We start from the raw sequence: 20,296 nt of genomic DNA on the forward strand, positions 1-20,296 counted from the left end.
CTTGAAAAAGTCATTAGGATATGTGCCCATCACACTCCGAAGATTGGATCTAGGCACCTATGATATTTATTAGGAAGTTAATATACACATAGCAAATTAAAGTTTAAGACTGATGTGAATTACTTGGGAGCTAAGAGCATCATCAAAAGACTCTTCAAATAAGATTTTATTAATTATTTGAAGAGCCACCTCAATATTTAAGGCTCCAAAAGACATTCCAATTAAGATTCTTCAAATAAGAAATGATTCTCTCTCTTCAAATTTGGAGAGTTGATTTCTCCCTCTTCAATTTATATTTTATTACTTTTCATTGAAGAAAGAGAGAGAAGTGCTTTAATTACTATTGACTTTTCCTTTAAAAAAATAATTATTTGATTAAAATAATATTAACTTATTTTTATTTGATGAGTCTTTTGGAGAATATCATATTTTTTCACCCTTCTATTTGCCACATAGGTAAGCAAATAAGTATTTAAAGAGTAAAATTTATAGAGGCTTTTGGAGATGCTCTAAGAAAGTTGGTAATATGAATCCATCATTGGTACGCAAAAGCAATCGTTATCGTGATTGTAATCTAGAAATTCTATGATAGGAAAAGAATATCAAAACTCCGACCGCGTCCTATTGGTGTGACGTTGACCAATTCTTATGATTTACAATGGGAAGGCAGGTGCCTTGGCCTTACAGGAGAATGTAGCCGCCCGCCTTACAGTTCCCAACCAAACGCGTTGACGCGGACTTTGTTGCTTTTCCTTGGTATTTTACAAAGGCCGGAGGATAAGTCCGCATTGACGGTATAAATACACCATATCGTGTTATAGCCTCCGCTAATTTTCTCAATTCGCAGAAAGTGATCTTTTGAAAAATCTTCAGTTCTCTCAAAAGTTATTAGCAATTATGGTCTCTTACAGAGCTTTAGATCTCAACGTGATCTCCGCAAAACACCTCAAAGATGTCCACTTCATCTCCAAGATGGAAGTGTATGCCGTCGTTTCGATCTCGGGCGACCACACCATCAAGAAACAGAAAGTCAAGACGCAGGCGGACCCATCCGGCGGATCAAACCCCACGTGGAATTTCCCGATTAAGTTCACCTTCAACGAGTCCTTGGCCCAGCAGAATCGCCTCACGCTCGATTTCAAGATCAAGAGCGACGGCTTACTCGGCGATAAAACTGTCGGCGAAGTAATCATCCCGATCAAAGAGCTCTTGGATTCCTCCTCCTCCTCTTCGGGAGACGCCAAATCGATGAAGTTCGTTACTTACCAAGTCTGCTCGTCGTCGGAAAAACCCAAGGGCGAGTTACACTTCTCGTACAAGTTCAGTGAACCCACCATCGGGAAAACGCACGCCAAGGCCGACGAGCCCGTGACTGCTTATCTGGCACAGATGGCAGCCGGATCGAGCTTTGTGCCTTACGCTTACCCCCCACAACCTCAGGCAGGGTACGATTACCCACCGCAACCCCCTCAAGTAGCGGCGCCGAATGGTGCATACCCACCGCAACAACCGGGATACGGGTACCCGCCTCCACCGCCACAACAGGGATACGGGTACCCGCCTCCATCGCCACAACAGGGATACGAGGAGCTCTTGGATTCCTCCTCCTCCTCCTCCTCGGGAGACGCTATATCGATGAAGTTCGTTACTTACCAAGTCCGCTCGTCGTTGGAAAAACCCAAGGGCGAGTTACACTTCTCGTACAAGTTCAATGAACCCACCGTTGGGAAAAAGCACGCCAAGGCCGGCGAGCCCGTGACTGCTTATCCGGCGCCGATGGCTCACGCTTACCCCTCGCTGCCTCAGGCAAGGAACGGTTACCCACCACAACCCCCTCAAGGAGCGGCGCCGAATGGTGCATACCCACCACAACAACCGGGATACAGGTACCTGCCTCCACCGCCACAACAGGGATACGGGTACCCGCCTGCACCACAACAGGGATACGGGTACTCGCCTCCACCGCCACAATAGGGATACGGGTACCCGCCTGTGAAGCCACAGAAGAAGAGTAATGGGGGACTGGGATTTGGAACTGGATTGCTTGGCGGAATGCTTGGTGGGCTTTTAATTGGAGATATTGTCTCTAATGCTGCTGATTATGATGGAGATTTTGGAGGAGACTTCGGAGGAGATTTTGATTTTTGAATTTTATTTTCTGCTAATTTTTTAGATAGTTTAATAGTTTATTATTATTATTACGGTATTTTGACTACTTTTTTTTTTAAATACCATATGGTATTTGGACTTAGTTATTTTGGATTTTACTTTTCTCTTTGTTATATATATTAGCTTTTCCTTACGTACATTAAGAATAAAATGTGGAATGTACATATAGAATATTTTGCTTTGCACTTTAATGGTTGTCAATGAAAATGAGCGATTTAATGTTTATGTACACTCAAATTTTGTGATCTATGTACTACATAAATGGGAAATTTTTAAAGCAGCTTTCAAGTTTATTACTTCACTATTCTGAAGGGGCCATGGGGTGCTGTTATGGCCGTTGTTGGGATCCTTCTTGAAGTGATATTGTTGCTTTCGCTTGGGCCTCTGAATTCTTTTTGTTCTCTACACACATGAATAAAAATGGCAATGTTATGAACTTAACTATAGCACTTAGGATTAAATGATGGGTGCTTGTTCAATCTTGTCTCTAAAATTTCTTGCTACCATTGAGGCAAACCAAACTAGGCTCTTGAAAAGTATTGTATGTGAATGAACCTCAAGTGAGATTATCCGTTGGATGTCAATAAGTTAAGGTTTGGTTTTGGTTTGGGAGCCTAAGTCGCAAAATTTTATCTATAGTTAGAATGTTTTAATTTTTTGACACGAATGCATATGAGAGAATGACTATAATATTAAAGAATAACGTGGGGAATGGGGTTTGGAGCTGGGTTTGTGCGGAAGAATGTTTGAGGTTTTTAAGATATCATTTTTTATGGTAATGGAGGAGATTTTGGGGATTTTCACTTTTTATATCTTATATTCTCTTAGTAGGATCTTATGTTTTACTTTGTTAATTCTTGAAAAAGCTAATGAATAAAATGTGGAACGATAAGAATGTTGTGCTTTTGCACTTTGAACTTAATTAAATTGCGGACAATTTTTAAAGTTGCTTGAAGTTTAAAGTAAAATTTTATCTATAATTAGAATGATTTAATTTGTTGACACAGAATGCATATGAGAGAATGACTACAATATGAAGGAGGAATGTGAAGGGGGGGGGGGGGGGTGGGGGTGGGTTTGTTTGGAGGAATGTTTTGGGTTTTATGATAGGATATTATTTCTACTGCTACTTAATTTTGATGGAGGAGATTTTTGGGAATTTTTACTTTTTATATTTTATGTTCTCTTAGGTCCTAATTAGAATTTAGGTGATATAACTTTTAAATTACAGTTGTTATAGAAAAAAAAACTATAATTAGGAAACAAAAATTAACAACAAGTAGTAAATATAAATTTTAAATAATGATTTTGACAAAATTATTAAAGATATAATAGATTTTCTATTATACCAGTAAAAAATCATATCAACGCAGCTTCCAAACTATATTTACCAAACACTTTAGTGTTGTAACTTAAATTACAAAAATCCAACCTCAATATCAAATGCACCGTTAATAGAATTTTGAGTTTTACTTAGTTTGTTACTTTCTGCAAAAATTGCGTTTGCATCTAAAGAATAAAATGTCGAACGATAAGAATATTTTGCTTTTGCACTTTTAACTTAATTAAATTGCGGACAATTGTTAAAGTTGCTTCAAGTTTAAAGCAATTATTCTAAAGGGGTCATGGGGTTTCATCAGCCACCATATTTTGTTTGAATTCTTTTTGTGTCAACTCCTCCTCGAAGTGACAATGATGCTTTCTTTGTAAACCAATACAGAAAAGGCAATAAACAGTAGCAGGAAAAAAAACAAAAATTTAACGTTGAGAATTATGTCAGCAAAAGTGACGACCCTCGGCAACCGATGGATTCTTGTAAAATGAATTTTCTTGCTGACATTGTGTGAAACCAGACTCTTCCAACATCTGTGAATGTGCCACACGTGAAATTTACTTGGATCTCATTCTCATTGATATTCTGATTTAGGATCCCTTTCATATAAACCAAAAACTTTTGTCTACCACTTGACAGAACCAAACATGAACCGCACTTCAACTCCATGTCAGGTGAGGTTGATTATTTGATTTGTGGAATCGTGACCTTTTGAGTAACTAATTTGATTACCATTTTTCTTCACTACACGACCTATTTGTTTGATATAATAGATTATTACACATAGTAAACATTGCTGTCGCATGACTCACTCCGTTAATTCATGTACAATCGAATTTGACTTATATGTAAATATATATAATTAATAATAAAAAAGCCACTATCCAAGTATTTGACAGACTTCATGTAAAACATTCCATCAATCTTTCCTATGATGTACATGGAATATTCTCTTCAGCTGTAACTCGGTGCTGTCAATTTTTTTCCCCCCCTCTCTCAAACAGTCAAACAAGCCAAACCAAGAAATAGATTTGTGTGTGAAGAATTTTTTGAACTTTTTAAATACCCAGACATGAACCCCACTTCAAACAATTCAAGGTTAAGACATGAACCCCACTTCCGTGTTAGTTATATTGGTCGTAGCAAGGTTAAGACAATAAAAATATTTGTTAAACGGTCTCAATCCGTCATAATTTAAGTTCATTTGTGCAATTAAGGTTAAGGGTTGGTACCACATTTCATATTATTTAGTGGTCCCTGTTCGGTGGAGTCATTACTTATGATCATTTAAACCAAAACCCAAATGATCAAATATCGATCGCTAGCTTCCATGCTTATTAAATAGATTCCATTACTTGGTGTAACAAGAATTGGATACTTATCACTTTCTCATTATTAATAATTGATAGACCATTCATTGGCTTTCACCAAAATCTAATTTTCAACTTAACCAGATTCAATTGCATATACATATATATAGACACTAGATAGCATTCAACTGAATTTTTTTAAATTTTTTTTTTTTAATTTTCATTTACGAAAACTCTCCACGCAGTGGTTGCTCTAGCGAGGTGGTGGTGGTGGTTAGCTATTGTCTCATATGGGCCTTCGTGATTGGACAAAGCGGGTCGCTTTTAGAGTTGGTAAAATGCAAGTGGTCCCACTTTTTTCATTCATTAGGGGCCCATTTGGACTGCATTTAGGCCCAACTGCTCCTCACGTGCAGCATTGACAAGCGTGGGTGGTACTGGCATTCCAAAATTTGCACTGCGTGCTTCTGTTTGCTTGCATATGTTTTTCACTCTTGAAATGCGAAAAGAGAAAAAAATCAATGAGTGTTTGTTTATTCTTTTACATGTAAAGTGATAATTAATAAGAGTCTCACTCATATACATGATAATGATGGAGTACCCAATGACGGAAGATTGTTGCTTGAAAGACGTGAGCAGCGCCTATCGACTGAAATGGTGGTTGATTGGTGAAAATGTATTTATTATGACTTTATTGGACCAATAAATTATGAACATACAAATAGCTTCTTTAATCTAATAATAATCTGTGCAATTCAATTTGCGAATTATTAAATATGTTTAATTGAAGTGAAAAGGACTGTTAGAGCAGCAAACAAAAGGTGATTTTGAGTGAGTAGTGGGTTCACTCAACAGGGGGACAGACTCTGCTGTGCAAACTTCTCCATATTATGTATGTATATATATATATATATATATATATTAATGAAATATAGGTATCATCGATGCCTCTTTAATTACAATAATAATAGATCGAGCTTGTCCTTGTGACGAATGCTTCAATCTGACATTGGCTCTTGCAAGGGCTGCTATTTGCTTGCAAATAATTCAACCTATATGTTACACTCATTGTATATATTGGGACAATGGTCATAAAAAGGTAAAAAGAGAATCAGGCGAAGGAGCCTGTGGCACCTTTTCCTCAAATTTCAAGGCTAGAGAGAAGATAGATGGTTTACAAGTTAATAGCAAACATTCTCAGTTACTTGATTATCTGTCAGCTCTTGCTCATAATCCATTTCAAAGTGTGCGACAAAATATCCCCGCAACCATGCTGCAGTTCTTCCTGGAATACAGATCTGTCGTCTATGTGAAGTGGCTGTCATCCCAGCAGCAGAGTCTGGAACAATTGAAAGTTGTCCCACTAAGTCAATGGTCTGTGGTATGGCTGCTAAGAGTCCTAACAGCAGGACTGCTCAAGACCTGCCTTCTGCTTTAAAGCCCCCCAAAAAAACGGCTCAAAGCTGACGATTATAGAAATGCGGGACTAACCGGCAGCATTACAGGTCCTGAACAAATGTCTGTGGAAGAACCAAAAAGATTGAATGAGCTGAAATTGTTGAGTGAAGAAAAGACAGAGGCTGGCGATAGGAAACTTGAAAAACCTCTGAGAAGGGGTGCGCGGATGAGCTTGAAAGTCCAGGAAAAACGGAGAAAGTATTCGCAGAAGAAGCGTGATACTTCAAGAAAGTTCAGGGAGCCCAAAATGATAGTGATACAATTCTCGAGTCAATCAGCTTTGCCCTCTGTTTAGCTGAAAGCAAGTTGTGCACGTTTCGGACAGCTTCATTCTCCTCCTTGCGTGTTCTGGAGATCCTCAACCTGCCAGGTTCGGTTCAAATGCAAATCTGACGCTGAGGCAGCATTTGCTCATGCGGTTAAAAACAGACCCCTATTTGGCAATATGGAAGTAGAATATTACTTGCAAGCCCCGGAAGCTTCATCCTCGGCACTTCTTTGACTGGACAAGTAGCTTGTTGTTAAAGTCCCTAATGAAGCTCCACGGGTGAAGAAGCAAGTGACAACTGGTGAATCAACAAAACCAAGGTCTATTGCGCCTCGGCATCAATTGTGGCACCCAAGTGTCCAGCCAAAATCATGTCTGAAGAAGCATCTGGATGATGGGGCTACCATTGTTCATAATGAGACACCCCATGTCAAATCTATGTCGGGTGGGCAAGAAAGTACAAGCACAGAGCAGATTGTGGCAAAGAGCATCATCAATAATCACGTGAATGGTTGCTCATCTTTCCCGTGAGCATAGACATCTCGGATCAGATGTTGAGCCTTTTGATGAGATGGCATGAAATTGTGGCCGACTTGAAAAGGTCATGAGGATATGTGCCCATCACACTCTGAAGATTGGATCTAGGCACCTATGATTTTTATTAGAAGTTAATATACACATAGCAAATTGAAGTTTAAGACTGATTTGAATTACTTGGGAGCTAAGAAAGTTGGTAATAGGAATCCGTCATTGGTACGCAAAAGCAATCGTTATCGTGATTGTAATCTAGAAATTCTATGATAGGAAAAGAATATCAAAGCTCCGACCGCGTCCAATTGGTGTGACGTTGACAATTTCTTATGATTTACAATGGGAAGGCAGGTGCCTTGGCCTTACAGGGGAAGGTAGGCGCCCGCCTTACAGTACCAAGCCAACACCCACAAAATAATAAAGCATGATTTAAAGATTACAGCTACTTTCAGGTTCAGTTCCGACATTCAATTTTGCTTGGACGTTTTCAGAATTTGGTGGGAATAGCGTACTTGATTCCATTGCGAATCTTATACGATTCGATCTCGTGTTTCGGCAAACTATAGAATTTATAAATAAAATACAACAAATATCTAACAGTCAAATGGCAGACCATTCCACTTCCACACAACTTGAGAATAATCTAAAGAATTTACTAACCGCCCCGGAAAAAAAAAAACAACATACTTAACCATGGTTAAGTCAGGGCGCAAAAGAAACAATCAAATCTGGGTCCCTCATTTCCCAAAAACGAAAAAGGGTCCCTTACTTTTTATACTTTCTTAAATAATGTTATATTTTATACATTAATGTCAAATATGTCCCTATGCCCTATTGAAATGTCTTGAACCAGTTAAGTTGTTTAATTGTTTTTAAGAAATAGTTTTTGAATGAGAATCAAAGACCTCATCCACTATATAAATATTTCGTCATTTGAAAAAATATGGAAAAGCTATGGATCTGAATGTTATTATGTTGTTTACGGGCGCACAGTTCCCAACCAAACGCGTTGACGCGGACTTTGTTGCTTTTCCTTGGTATTTTACAAAGGCCGGAGGATAAGTCCGCATTGACGGTATAAATACACCGCATCGTGTTATAGCCTCCGCTAATTTTCTCAATCCGCAGAAAGCGATCTTTTGAAAAATCTTCAGTTCTCTCAAAAGTTATTAGCAATTATGGCCTCTTACAGAACTTTAGATCTCAACGTGATCTCCGCAAAACACCTCAAAGACGTCCACTTCATCTCCAAGATGGACGTGTACGCCGTCGTTTCGATCTCGGGCGACCACACCATCAAGAAACAGAAAGTCAAGACGCACGTGGACCGATCCGGCGGTTCAAACCCCACGTGGAATTTCCCGATTAAGTTCACCTTCAACGAGTCCTTGGCCCAGCAGAATCGCCTCACGCTCGATTTCAAGATCAAGAGCGACGGCTTACTCGGCGATAAAACCGTCGGCGAAGTAATCGTCCCGATCAAGGAGCTCTTGGATTCCTCCTCCTCCTCCTCCTCCTCCTCGGGAGACGCCAAATCGATGAAGTTCGTTACTTACCAAGTCCGCTCGTCGTCGGGAAAACCCAAGGGCGAGTTACACTTCTCGTACAAGTTCAGTGAACCCACCGTCGGGAAAACGCACGCCAAGGCCGGCGAGCCCGTGACTGCTTATCCGGCGCCTATGGCAGCCGGATCGAGCTCTGTGCCTTACGCTTACCCCCCGCCGCCTCAGGCAGGGTACGGTTACCCACCGCAACCCCCTCAAGGAGCGGCGCCGAATGGTGCATACCCACCGCAACAACCGGGATACGGGTACCCGCCTCCACCGCCACAACAGGGATACGGGTACCCGCCTGCACCACAACAGGGATACGGGTACCCGCCTCCACCGCCACAACAGGGATACGGGTACCCGCCTGTGAAGCCACAGAAGAAGAGTAATGGGGGACTGGGATTTGGAACTGGATTGCTTGGCGGAATGCTTGGTGGGCTTTTAATCGGAGATATTGTCTCTGATGCTGCTGATTATGATGGAGACTTCGGAGGAGATTTTGATTTTTGAATTTTATCTTCTACTTTTTTTTAGATAGTTTATTATTATTATTACGGTATTTTGACTCCTCTTTCTTTTTTTTAAATGCCATATGGTATTTAGACTTAGTTATTTTGGATTTTGCTTTTCTCTTTGTTATATATATTAGCTTTTTCTTACGTACATTAAGAATAAAATGTGGAATGTACATATAGAATATTTTGCTTTGCACTTTAATGGTTGTCAATGAAAATGAGCGATTTAATGTTTATGTACACTCAAATTTTGTGATCTATGTACTACATAAATGGGAAATTTTTAAAGCAGCTGTCAAGTTTATTACTTCACTATTCTGAAGGGGCCATGGGGTGCTGTTATGGCCGTTGTTGGGATCCTTCTTGAAGTGATATTGTTGCTTTCGCTTGGGCCTCTGAATTCTTTTTGTTCTCTACCCACATGAATAAAAATGGCAATGTTAGTAACTTAGCTATAGCACTTAGGATTAAATGATGGGTGCTTGTTCAATCTTGTCTCTAAAATTTCTTGCTACCATTGAGGCAAACCAAACTAGGCTCTTGAAAAGTGTTGTATGTGAATGAACCTCAAGTGAGATTATCCGTTGGATGTCACTAAGTTAAGGTTTGGTTTTGGTTTGGGAGCCTAAGCCGCAAAATTTCATCTATAGTTAGAATGTTTTAATTTTTTGACACGAATGCGTATGAGAGAATGATTACAATATTAAGGAATAACATGGGGAATGGGGTTTGGAGCTGGGTTTGCGCGGAAGAATGTTTGAGGTTTTTAAGATATTATCTTTTATGCTAATGGAGGAGATTTTGGGGATTTTCACTTTTTATATCTTATATTCTCTTAGTAGGATTTTGCGTTTTACTTTGTTAATTCTTGAAAAAGCTAGTGAATAAAATGTGGAACGATGAGAATATTGTGCTTTTGCACTTTGAACTTAATTAAATTGCGGATAATTTTTAAAGTTGCTTGAAGTTTAAAGTTGTTTGGAGGAATGTTTTGGGTTTTTTGATAAGATATTATTTTTGCTGCTACTCAATTTTGGTGGAGGAGATTTTTGGGAATTTTTATTTTTTGTATTTTATGTTCTCTTAGGTCCTAATTGGAATTTAGGTGATATAACTTTTAAATTACAGTTGTTATAAAAAAAACTATAATTATGAAACAAAAATTAATAACAAGTAGTGAATGTAAATTTTAAATAATGATTTTGACAAAATTATTAAAGATATAATATGTTTTCTATTATACTAGTAAAAAATTATATCAACGCAGCTTCCAAACTATATTTACCAAACACTTTAATGTAATAACTTAAATTACAGCAGTCCAACATTAATCTCAAATGCACCTTCAATAGAATTTTGAGTTTTACTTACTTTGTTACTTTCTGCAAAATTTGTTTTTGCATCTAAAGAATAAAATGTCGAACGATAAGAATATTTTGCTTTTGCACTTTTAACTTAATTAAATTGCGGACAATTTTTAAAGTTGCTTCAAGTTTAAAGCAATTATTCTAAAGGGGTCATGGGGTTTCATCAGCCACCATATTTTGTTTGAATTCTTTTTGTGTCAACTCCTCCTCGAAGTGACAATGATGCTTTCTTTGTAAACGAATACAGAAAAGGCAATAAACAGTAGCCGGAAAAAAAAATTAACGTTGAGAATTATGTCAGCAAAAGTGACGACCCTCGGCAACCGATGGATTCTTGTAAAATGAATTTTCTTGCTGACATTGTGCGAAACCAGACTCTTCCAACATCTGTGAATGTGCCACACGTGAAATTTACTTGGATCTCATTCTCATTCATATTCTGTTTTAGGATCCCTTTCATATAAACCAAAAACTTTTGTCTACAACTTGACAGAACCAACATATGCAGGACATAGATTATATAAAACAACCCACAAGCTGTTGATTTCCACTTGTCTATTTAACTCATCAAAACCTCAAGCTTTAAAGCTCAAGCAGCATCTTCCCTTCCTTTTTTTGCCATTACTTTCTCCTATTGCTTAGCTCAAAAGCAATGGCAGTTAAAGTTCATAGCACGGCATCATCCAGCTGCACAGCACGAGTGCTGCTCTGCCTATGAGAAAGACATTGATGAATATGAGCTTCCGCCAGTTGATATTGTTAACGGTGCCCATATGCACCAACCTTATTTATCTCTGAATGTAAAGACCCACTGAAGCATTTTTTTTTTTCATTTTTCTCTTATTTACCATAAGTACTTCCACAATTCTAAGGTAATTTTGTATTGTTTCATTTTCTTTATAGCCATTTGGGCTCATGCTTGCAATGGAGGACGGCGGCGATACACTCTTTGTTATTTTTTTTTAATCATAATGGGATCAACAAAAACTTTTTTTTTTTCATTTCTGTAAGTAGAGTTTAAACACGGATGATTACTTTTATTATCTTAAGAAGTTTTACCTCAGATGAACAAGTTCAAGTACAATTGATCTCTCCTATTATTAGATCACCTATTATTCTAAGAGATTTTATATTAAGTGGGATTTGAATCTAAATATGTTGTATTAACCTCAAAAAAATTAATGGCCAGCTGAGTTCTAGCCCAATGACCTTTTGTTTGTTTTTTGTATCATGTAAGTTTTGGTTCAAATCCAAAATTTTTGTGCCAACCCAAGAGATGTTAGCATTTAAATCAACTAGCATGTTATATAAACAGGATAAAAGAGTAGAACCTAGCCACCACACCCCATTTATTTATCTTTTGTTTTTGTTTTTCTTTCGGGAGGAAAATCTTATTAACTTGCAAATAGCTTTAAACATATTTATTGATTACTAATTCACTTTTATTTGCAGAATCAAGGGCCATTTGCAAGTACTTGGCATGCAAGTACAGGGAAAGAGGAACCGATCTGCTGCGGTCTAGTTGCCTCAAAAGAGTCCGCAATTATAGAAATGCACCAATTCGATGGTCCAATAAGATCAATAATTCGCCAATTGATATTGCATCCATTAAGAGGGTTAGTTCCTGATGAGAAAATAACAGAAGCTGAAATGGAGAAGCTCGGTAAAGTGCTTGATGTGTGTGAAGAAAGATTGTCTAAATCCAAATATCTTGCTGGTGATGATTGCACAATGGCTGATATGCAGTACATACCATGTCTTGTCTACTTCATGAGAACCCCAAAAGCCGCAGCGGTAACCCCCCGGCCGTGTGCTAATGCTTGGTGGAATGACATTGCTTCTGGCATGCAACTGTTAAAGTTGCAGAAGGCTTGAATCTGCCTCATTGAGATTCATTCATATCAGTGTCAAAGAGATCAAAAAAGGGTTGCTTTGAACAGTGGTGTTTATGTAGCATGGACGCATCTGAAATTTGCTTTGTCTGTTTTATGATTTTTATTTGAAGTCTGCTCTCTTGCAACGGTTAATAGTTGAACCTTTTGCATTCTCAAGTCTTAATACCCACACAGTTTCTTGAATTCAAGGAAAGATCTTTTGAATTTCAATATTCGGTCTTATCTTCGTTAGTGCGAACATTTATACGCGGACTTTGAACACGGCTCCTAGCATTTCCGTGTTGAATTTATAACAACAAGGTAAAAGTTTATATTTTGTAAATAACTCGAGCTTGTAAAAATGATAGCTTTAGTTTTAGATAGAAGGGAGCCCCACACAATTTGTGTGGTTGTTGTTGAGTGTGTATGTTACATTAATTGTAACATAGCATTTGCCTAGATAGAATACGTTAACTACGCGCATGTCCACATTGTTTCGTGATATTGAATGGAGGAATTAGCATGACCAATTTACTTACGAAGCGTTTGTTTTTTTTTTTTTCTTAATTTGAAATTTAAATGAGTTTGAATTTCACTTAAATCTGAATAAGTCTTTGTGTGTGTGTGTGAGAATGACAAGTTTGTTTCTCTTTTTTTCAAACTTTGAATATAAGTGTTATTGTTTATTTTTTAAAAAGAAAACATCCGAAATATGATAGCCTCCTAAGTATTAACAATATTTATATTTATTTATTAAACACATGATAAGTTATAAATAAATTATTTGATTACTCAAATAAATTTGATGATATGTACCTTAACAAAGCTTGAAAAATAAAAATATATCTAACAAATGTATTTTTTATATTAATGTCTATGACATTTATAATGTACTTTTAGTATATTATATGATATTTTTTGTTGTTAATTACGTAAGCCAACTAAGAATTGTTTAATCATTTGAACTAAAATTAATATATTAAATAATATTCTAAATCTATTGGAAAGAAAAATATTATAAAACATTCTCATCTAAAGTCCTATTATATGTAAAATTCTCATTTGCAATAAAAAAAATGGATAGTTGAATATGCACACAACAATGAAAAATGGATAAATAAAAAAAATAATCAAAGGGTAATTTATATAGTAGGAAACAAATGTATTTAATAGAAGTATTAACGAGAGAAAATATTAAAGTTTAATTCATATGTTTTGTCATTTAGGTAAAAGTTAGAATATTTAACATTTTTTATTCACACCTAAATTTCTTATAATCAGACATAAATTATAACTCTAAATGTCTAAAAATAATTAAAATGAAGATTTCAAATAAAAAAACTATCAAACCCTTAACAATTGTGGCTTACCAATATTGCACTAGAGTCCATTAGTAATGTGATGCATGGATCAAGATTATTTCATGATACAATTTTTTTTAATCAAAACTTAACTTCACCATCCATGGTGATTAAATAAGAAAATAAAAATAAACAAATCAACTTCTTACTCTTATTAATACGAATGTTACATTATATATTTAAAAGTTTAGAAGAGTTGGATGAGTTTGAAAATCCTATCATGATGTATAAATGTTAATATTTATTCTTGACTAATGCTAAGTTACATGCATGTAACTTAGGGAGATCATTTATTCTTAACTTTAAAGTAGAATATTTATCCAATAGCTCATAATTCTTGACCCATGTTTGGGCTTTTGTCGGTCTCTCAAAATTCAATAATTCACTAAAATCCTATAAGATGAGTTGTGATATTTGACCCTCTCATTTTATTTTACTAACCCCCACTTCTTAATTCAATTGAAAATTTTAAGATAATCTTAATCTCTCAATACATCTCATTTGATCTCCATTTTATTCTTTATTATAATTTTTATCATTTTTCCACACACCCCACCATATAAACTTACAAAACCTGCATAAAAAGAATATCAAACTCTAACAATCTTTCTCTTTCTCATTGTATCATGCCTCTCACAAAAAATTTATCATCAGTGCAGGTGGTTCAGTTGTGGGGTTTTTGGTTGAAATTTTGCTGACTTGTATCCAATTAGAGCTATATATTGAAATTTGTGGGGGCAGGGAATGAATGGATTTGCCTTGAGATAATAAAGCTGTAGCCATAAATTTATCTTGATTTTGATCCTTTGATAAAATTGTAGTTTCCGAATAACGTATAAGCTTAAATGCTTATTATAAAATCGAGTATAAAAATTGAGACATAAAAACTTTAAACTTACTTCTTCACCTTCCTCTATTACGTCCTGCAAGTTATTTACATGAGTATAAAATATTTAAGTAGAGATATCTGTTTAACAAGTTAAAAAAATTAGAGTTTATAACATTAAATTATCTAAATTAGATAATACTGCAACTTAATTGTCATGTGTGTATTTAAAAGCTATTCATCTTTTAAAGTAATTTCACATAAGGATAAAACGGACATTATGATAAAAATAGGTGGTGGAGGTTAGTAAAAATAAAATGAGGGATCAAATAGGACCACTCGTAGTAGATAACACATCATGGTTTCTCTTTGGGCTTTAATCTTCAATATCCAGCAATTTCACCCGGCCCAAATCTGAATTTGCCTCAATTTTTATTTTAAATAATAGCCATCAGCGTTAAAAGGAAAATACCAAATTAAACCGCTCTAAAACCCTAGCCAATACGCGGCTTCATACGAACAGATTCCGAAATCTCGCAAAGATGCGACCACTGGACGAGGCCGAAACGACGGCGGTTTTCGAGAAGCTCTTCAAATTCACCGGCAACAATCTCAAAAACATAGTCGAAAACCCATCCCACGAAGGACCGGACCCGAATCCGGGCCGATACTGTTTCCGTCTCCACAAGAACCGCGTCTACTACGTCAGCGAGTCATTAGTGAAGCGCGCCACCAACATCGCAAGACCCAAGTTGGTCTCTTTGGGAACCTGCATCGGCAAGTTCACGCATGGCGGCAAGTTCCATTTGACGATACAGGCGCTGAGTCTCGTCGCGGCGAATGCGCGGCACAAAGTGTGGATAAAACCCACATCGGAAATGTCGTTTTTGTACGGCAACCACGTTTTGAAAGGCGGTTTGGGGAGGATAACAGATAGTATCGCCCCGGGTGACGGGGTGGTTGTGTATTCGATGTGTGATGTGCCATTAGGGTTTGGCGTGGCAGCGAAGAGCACGCAGGATTGCCGGAAGCTTGATCCCAATGGGATTGTGGTACTGCATCAGTCAGATATTGGAGAGTATTTGAGAATGGAGGATGAGCTTTGAAGGAAAAATTTAGGGTGTTTCGAGAAATGGGTTGGTGTTTGTTTGTTTCGGAAATTTTGAGAGAATTTGTAAGTGGGTTTAATTTTATGAGGTTTAATTATGTGGGATTCTTATAAATTTTGTTGCTAAAAAATTATAATGAATTTTGTATTTTATGTATGTTTGTTTTTAAGCATGCTATATTGAATTGGGGTTGCATTTTTAATGATTGGCACAATTTGTGAGCTTTCAGCTATAAGAGTTTTGAGTTTCGTGAAATTGTGTCCTTGAATTTTTACTTGATGGATTGTGGCTTTGATATGATTATTCACTGTCAATTTATCCCAATTGTTGTAAGCATGAGATGGTGATCTGATTTAAATCGCATATGGGACTTTTTATTTGATACGAGTTAAAGAGTTACCAGCTTTAGGGATGTCTTCAGTTGGGTCTTTTGGGGGTTTGGCAGAAAGTTTTCTGTAGTTTTGGGAGGAACTTTTTCAGTTCTAAAGAGGATTGTATTGGTTATAGAGTTATATTAAGTCGTCTTATTTCAGTGTTTTGGTTTCTGGAACCATAATGAACTATTGAACTTGGTCTTAAAAAATGAAGAGCTACTACTGATCACGAGGTTCTTCCATGGGCTTCTGGGAATGAATACATTAGACCTAAGGTTTACTAAGCTGCAAGGACCACGCCCACTTCCATCACCGTCCATCCTCTCTTGGTTTTGTTGATTCACCAGCATACTATGCTCACAGCTTTGCCAAATGGGTAAAAATTCGCAACCCACTTCAGAAAAGGCAAATTACAGTAGTGTTGCACAATCAATCAATAACTGATCTTAATTTTCTTTGTCACTTAGGTCCCTTGACAATCTTTGACCACTAACGTTGCATTATTAACAAACTTATTTTAACTTCTAGAATGATCTTCACTTACTGAATGGTCATCTACTCTTTAAGTTATTTCCAATAAAAAGAGAGGATTGCTAATGAATAGCTTTTACGCTGATCATCTGAATGATCAGCTTTTATTGGACCACGCCTACTTCCCATCACCGTCCATCTTTTACTGAATGATCTTTTACCATTTTGCCACATCTTCCAGAACGGGCTGCCAAAAGCTTTTAGTATAATTCTCAGCAGCGTATATATATTTGAGGCCTAATTGGAGGAGAGGTCTATGTCTGTTGGTAACTTTGATGACATTCTGGTTTTAAGATTAATCAAATCTTAATTGTTAATGGCTAAATATATTTTACCATGCTACATCATCTTTAGCAACCCTTGTGTACATGATCAGTTTCATCAAATCCATGTCTCTCTACCAGCAGCTACTGTCGCATGACATGATCGGTTCTTAACTCTCACTTTATGCTTTGTTATATGGTTCTTAACTCCACGGGTGAAGAAGCATATGACCACTGGTGAATCAACAAAACCACACCCAAGTGTCCAGCCAAAATCACGTCTGAAGAAGCATCTGGATGATGAGGCTACCATTGTTCATAGTGAGACACCCCGTGTCAAATTTATGTCGGGTGGGCAGGAAAATACAAGCACAGAGCAGATTGCAGCGAAGAGCATGATCAATAATCACATGAATGGTTGCCCATCTTCCTGTGAGACTATCAACACCAATGCAAAGACCTCAAAAAAGGTTCAACCTGAGGCCTCGGAAAACTGTCGCGATGCCACCTGCAGCAGCAGCCAGAGCATAGACATCTCTGATCAAGCGTTGAGCCTTTTGATGAGATGCCATGAAATTGTGGCCGACTTGAAGAACTCATTAGGATATGTGCCCATCAAACTCTGAGGATTGGATTTAGGCAGGTATGATTTTTATTAGGAATTTAATGTACACTTAGCAGATTAAAGTTTAAGACTGATGTCAGCGTAATTGCTCTAATCAAAAGGAAAAAGCTTGCGTTTTGAAATTTCTTTTACATTTTTCATTTAATTATTTAATTTAAATTTTAGTTCTAGAAATTCTATGATAGAAAAGTAATATCAAAGCTCCTACCGCGTGCTATTGGTGTGATGTTGACAATTTCTTATGATTTACGATGGGAAGGCAGGTGCCCTGCTCTTGCAAGAGAAGGTACGTGCCGTACAATAGCAAGCTAAGACCCACAAAAATAATAAAGCATGATTTAAGATTACAGCTACTTCAGATTTAGTTTTGACTTCCAATTTTGCTTGGACGTTTTCAGAATTTGGTGGAATAGGGTACTTGATTCCACAGCGAATGTCATACGATTCAATTTCTTGTTTCGGCAAAAGGAATTCCTGACAAAGGAGCAGCTGCTTGTTGCTGCTGCTGCTGTTGAAGCAAAGCTTCTCATAGAGAAGTCTTTGGCATTTCTCATGAGCAGCATCTCTTTCTCTGATGACTTTACTCAACAGATCTTTGAGATGAACTAACTCCTCTTTTTGAGCTCCTCTTGAACTGCTAGCCTAGTCTGTTCCAGTTCTAGTGTTGTGTACGAAATTGAATGCCTTAGATCTGCCACACTCTGCACCACCGCAAACATTAAAACTTAATTAGTACCAAAATCTTGCAAAACAAAACACACATCCCAATTACACATAATTAAGTTAAACTAGTTTTGTAATTGTACCCTAAGCAAGTTAACAGAGAATGCTATACGATTCGTTATCCTACAGTCGAACGATAGACTATTCCACACAACTTGAGAAAAATCTAAAGAATTTACTAACCGCGGTTAATTAGTAAAAAAAAAAGGATCTATTTCACACAAATAGAAAAATATTTCGTCATTTGAAAAAATATGAACAATTGATGGATCCAGAGGTTATTATGTTGTCCGCGGAAGCACAGTTCCGAACCTAATGCGTTGACCCGGACTTGGTTGCTTTCCCTGTTATTTCCAAAGTCCGAAGGGTAGATTCGCACTGATTTCCCTGTTATTTCCAAAGTCCGAAGGGTAGTTTCGCACTGACAATATAAATACACCGCATCGTACCATTGCCGCCGCTAATTTCCTCAATTCACAGGAAACTGATCTTTGAAAAATTTTCAATTCTCTCAGAAGTCTCAGCAGTTATGGCCTCTTAGAGCTCAAGGTGATCTCCGCAAAAGACCTCAAAGACGTCCACTTCATCTCCAAGATGGGCGTGTACGCCGTCGTTTCGATCTCGGGCGACCACACCATCGAGAAACAGGAAGTCAAGACGCATGTGGACCGATCCGGCGGATCAAACCCGACGTGGAATTTCCCCATTCAGTTCACCTTCAACGAGTCCTTGGCCCAGCAGAATCGCCTCACTCTCAATTTCAAGATCAAAAGCGACGGCTTACTCGGCGAAGTAATCGTCCCAATCAAGGAGCTCTTGGATTCCTCCTCCTCCTCCTCCTCCTCCTCCTCCTCGAGAGAGAGAGAGAGAGACGCCAAATCGATGAAGTTGATTACCCAAGTCCGCTCGTCGTCGGGAAATCCCAAGGGCGAGTTACACTTCTCGTACAAGTTCAGTGAACTGAAAACGCACCTCACGTTCGACTATCAAGTTAAATCTGAAGTGCTTGGACTTCAAGAAAATGCAAGAAACAGAGAGAAAATGTTTAAGAAAGTTGAGAGAGTAATGAAGAATGAATAGCTGTTCTGTATATTCAGTACTTTCTGATTACAATCATTTATATACTAAGATCCAGAATGTTGCGCACACGTTGAGTATGTAAGCTAAATCTAAGCTTAGCAAGAAAAACGTTCTTAACAACCTTTTAACTAACATGCTGACTCAGCAACTTCACACATCAGCACATCTAACAAACAAACAAAAATAATCTGCTTATTAATTATCATAATAAGCACTATCTTAACAGTTTATCATCCGCCGCCTCTGGCAGGGTACGGTTACCGGCCGCCACCGCCTCAAGGAGCGGCGTCTATGATGTGTACCCACCACCGCCTCCGGGATACGAGTACCTGCCTCCCCCGCCACAACATGGACACGGGTACCCGCTTCCGCAGCAGCCGGGTTCCAGGTACCCGCCTGTGAAGCCACTGAAGAAGAGTAATGGGGGTCTGGAAGCTGGGTTGCTTGGAGGGATGCTTGGTGGGCTTTTGATCGGAGATATTGTCTCTGATGTTGCTGATTATGATGGTGGAGATTTTGGAGGAGATTTTGATTTGTGAATTTTATTTTCTACTAGTTTTTTTAAGATAGGTTTATTATTATTGTTAGAGTAGTGCTAGGGAGCGAGAGGAACGAGAGAATGACGAGAGAAACAGCAGCAATTGCTGCCGTTTCGCCTCTCGTTCCTCTCGCTCGTTAAAACATTAAAAAAAAAAAATTTGAATAAAGAAATGGTGCGTGCAGAGTGAAATCCAAGCCTTATCTCCTCACGGAGGCTTTCCTCTTTTACTTTCCTCTCTCACACAAATCACCATTATCGTTTACTCATGGCAGCAACCGCTCACAGCTTTATCTACTCCCAACCAGCCTTTCAACTCACGCAAATCACCATCTTCTCAACTTAGCAACTAGTCACGGCTTCTCTCTCCAGCCAGCAACTGGTCACAGCTTCTCTCTCCAGCTAACAACTGCTCACGACTTCCCTCTCCAACCCAAAAAAATAAGGTTTGTTTAAATGTATATATATGTTTTATAATTTCATTTTATCTT

The 20,296-nt window shown here is 37.8% G+C and overlaps 4 protein-coding genes, 1 long non-coding RNA gene and 1 pseudogene across 7 annotated transcripts; 5 read left to right on the forward strand and 1 right to left on the reverse strand.

Moving 5' to 3' along the window:
• Positions 1-848: 848 nt before the first annotated feature.
• On the forward strand, positions 849-2,462 carry LOC107178405 (protein SRC2-like; annotated as a pseudogene).
• A 3,279-nt stretch (positions 2,463-5,741) lies between these two features.
• Positions 5,742-8,036, reverse strand: LOC112499546 (uncharacterized). Its single transcript, XR_003067119.2, has 2 exons — positions 6,417-8,036; positions 5,742-6,332 (listed from the first exon to the last, which is right to left on the reverse strand). It is a non-coding gene; the product is annotated as an uncharacterized LOC112499546 (long non-coding RNA).
• A 107-nt stretch (positions 8,037-8,143) lies between these two features.
• Positions 8,144-9,390, forward strand: LOC102622800 (protein SRC2-like). Of its 2 annotated transcripts, XM_052437637.1 has the most exons (2): positions 8,144-8,920; positions 8,951-9,390. In XM_052437637.1, exons 1-2 carry the CDS (start codon positions 8,248-8,250, stop codon positions 9,127-9,129), a joined length of 852 nt encoding a protein of 283 aa, XP_052293597.1. In that variant the 5' UTR covers positions 8,144-8,247; the 3' UTR covers positions 9,130-9,390. The 2 variants fall into 2 exon arrangements, with proteins under 2 accessions (XP_052293597.1, XP_052293591.1); XM_052437631.1 differs by having other exon boundaries at positions 8,147-9,390.
• A 1,452-nt stretch (positions 9,391-10,842) lies between these two features.
• On the forward strand, positions 10,843-12,434 carry LOC102623294 (glutathione S-transferase F13-like). Of its 2 annotated transcripts, none has more exons than XR_003067120.2 (2): positions 10,843-11,373; positions 11,954-12,434. XR_003067120.2 is itself a non-coding variant. In XM_052440099.1 (2 exons), the coding sequence occupies exons 1-2, from the start codon at positions 11,275-11,277 to the stop codon at positions 12,374-12,376; spliced, it is 450 nt and encodes a 149-aa protein (XP_052296059.1). In that variant the 5' UTR covers positions 10,860-11,274; the 3' UTR covers positions 12,377-12,434. The 2 variants fall into 2 exon arrangements, 1 of the variants encoding a protein (XP_052296059.1); XM_052440099.1 differs by having other exon boundaries at positions 10,860-11,301.
• A 2,589-nt stretch (positions 12,435-15,023) lies between these two features.
• LOC102623594 (uncharacterized) lies at positions 15,024-15,926 on the forward strand. Its single transcript, XM_006489042.4, has one exon. The coding sequence runs from the start codon at positions 15,105-15,107 to the stop codon at positions 15,666-15,668; it is 564 nt and encodes a 187-aa protein (XP_006489105.1). The 5' UTR covers positions 15,024-15,104; the 3' UTR covers positions 15,669-15,926.
• Positions 15,927-19,069: 3,143 nt separating this feature from the next.
• On the forward strand, positions 19,070-19,806 carry LOC107178390 (protein SRC2-like). The gene is made up of 2 exons (XM_015533519.1): positions 19,070-19,230; positions 19,494-19,806. Exons 1-2 carry the CDS (start codon positions 19,070-19,072, stop codon positions 19,804-19,806), a joined length of 474 nt encoding a protein of 157 aa, XP_015389005.1.
• The last annotated feature ends 490 nt before the right edge of the window (positions 19,807-20,296 follow it).

The sequence above is a fragment of the Citrus sinensis genome, chromosome 1 (genome assembly GCF_022201045.2).
Source record: "Citrus sinensis cultivar Valencia sweet orange chromosome 1, DVS_A1.0, whole genome shotgun sequence".
Classification (NCBI taxonomy): Eukaryota; Viridiplantae; Streptophyta; class Magnoliopsida; order Sapindales; family Rutaceae; genus Citrus; species Citrus sinensis.

Coding starts and splice junctions, on each gene's coding strand:
- LOC102622800 (XM_052437631.1), top strand. CDS start 8,248: ATGGCCTCTTACAGAACTTTAGATCTCAACGTGATCTCCGCAAAACAC.
- LOC102623294 (XM_052440099.1), top strand. CDS start 11,275: ATGCACCAACCTTATTTATCTCTGAAT. Junction 11,302..11,953: donor AACCTTATTTATCTCTGAAT/GTAAAGACCCAC, acceptor TTTTATTTGCAG/AATCAAGGGCCATTTGCAAG.
- LOC102623594 (XM_006489042.4), top strand. CDS start 15,105: ATGCGACCACTGGACGAGGCCGAAACGACGGCGGTTTTCGAGAAGCTC.
- LOC107178390 (XM_015533519.1), top strand. CDS start 19,070: ATGAAGTTGATTACCCAAGTCCGCTCGTCGTCGGGAAATCCCAAGGGC. Junction 19,231..19,493: donor GCAAGAAACAGAGAGAAAAT/GTTTAAGAAAGT, acceptor CTATCTTAACAG/TTTATCATCCGCCGCCTCTG.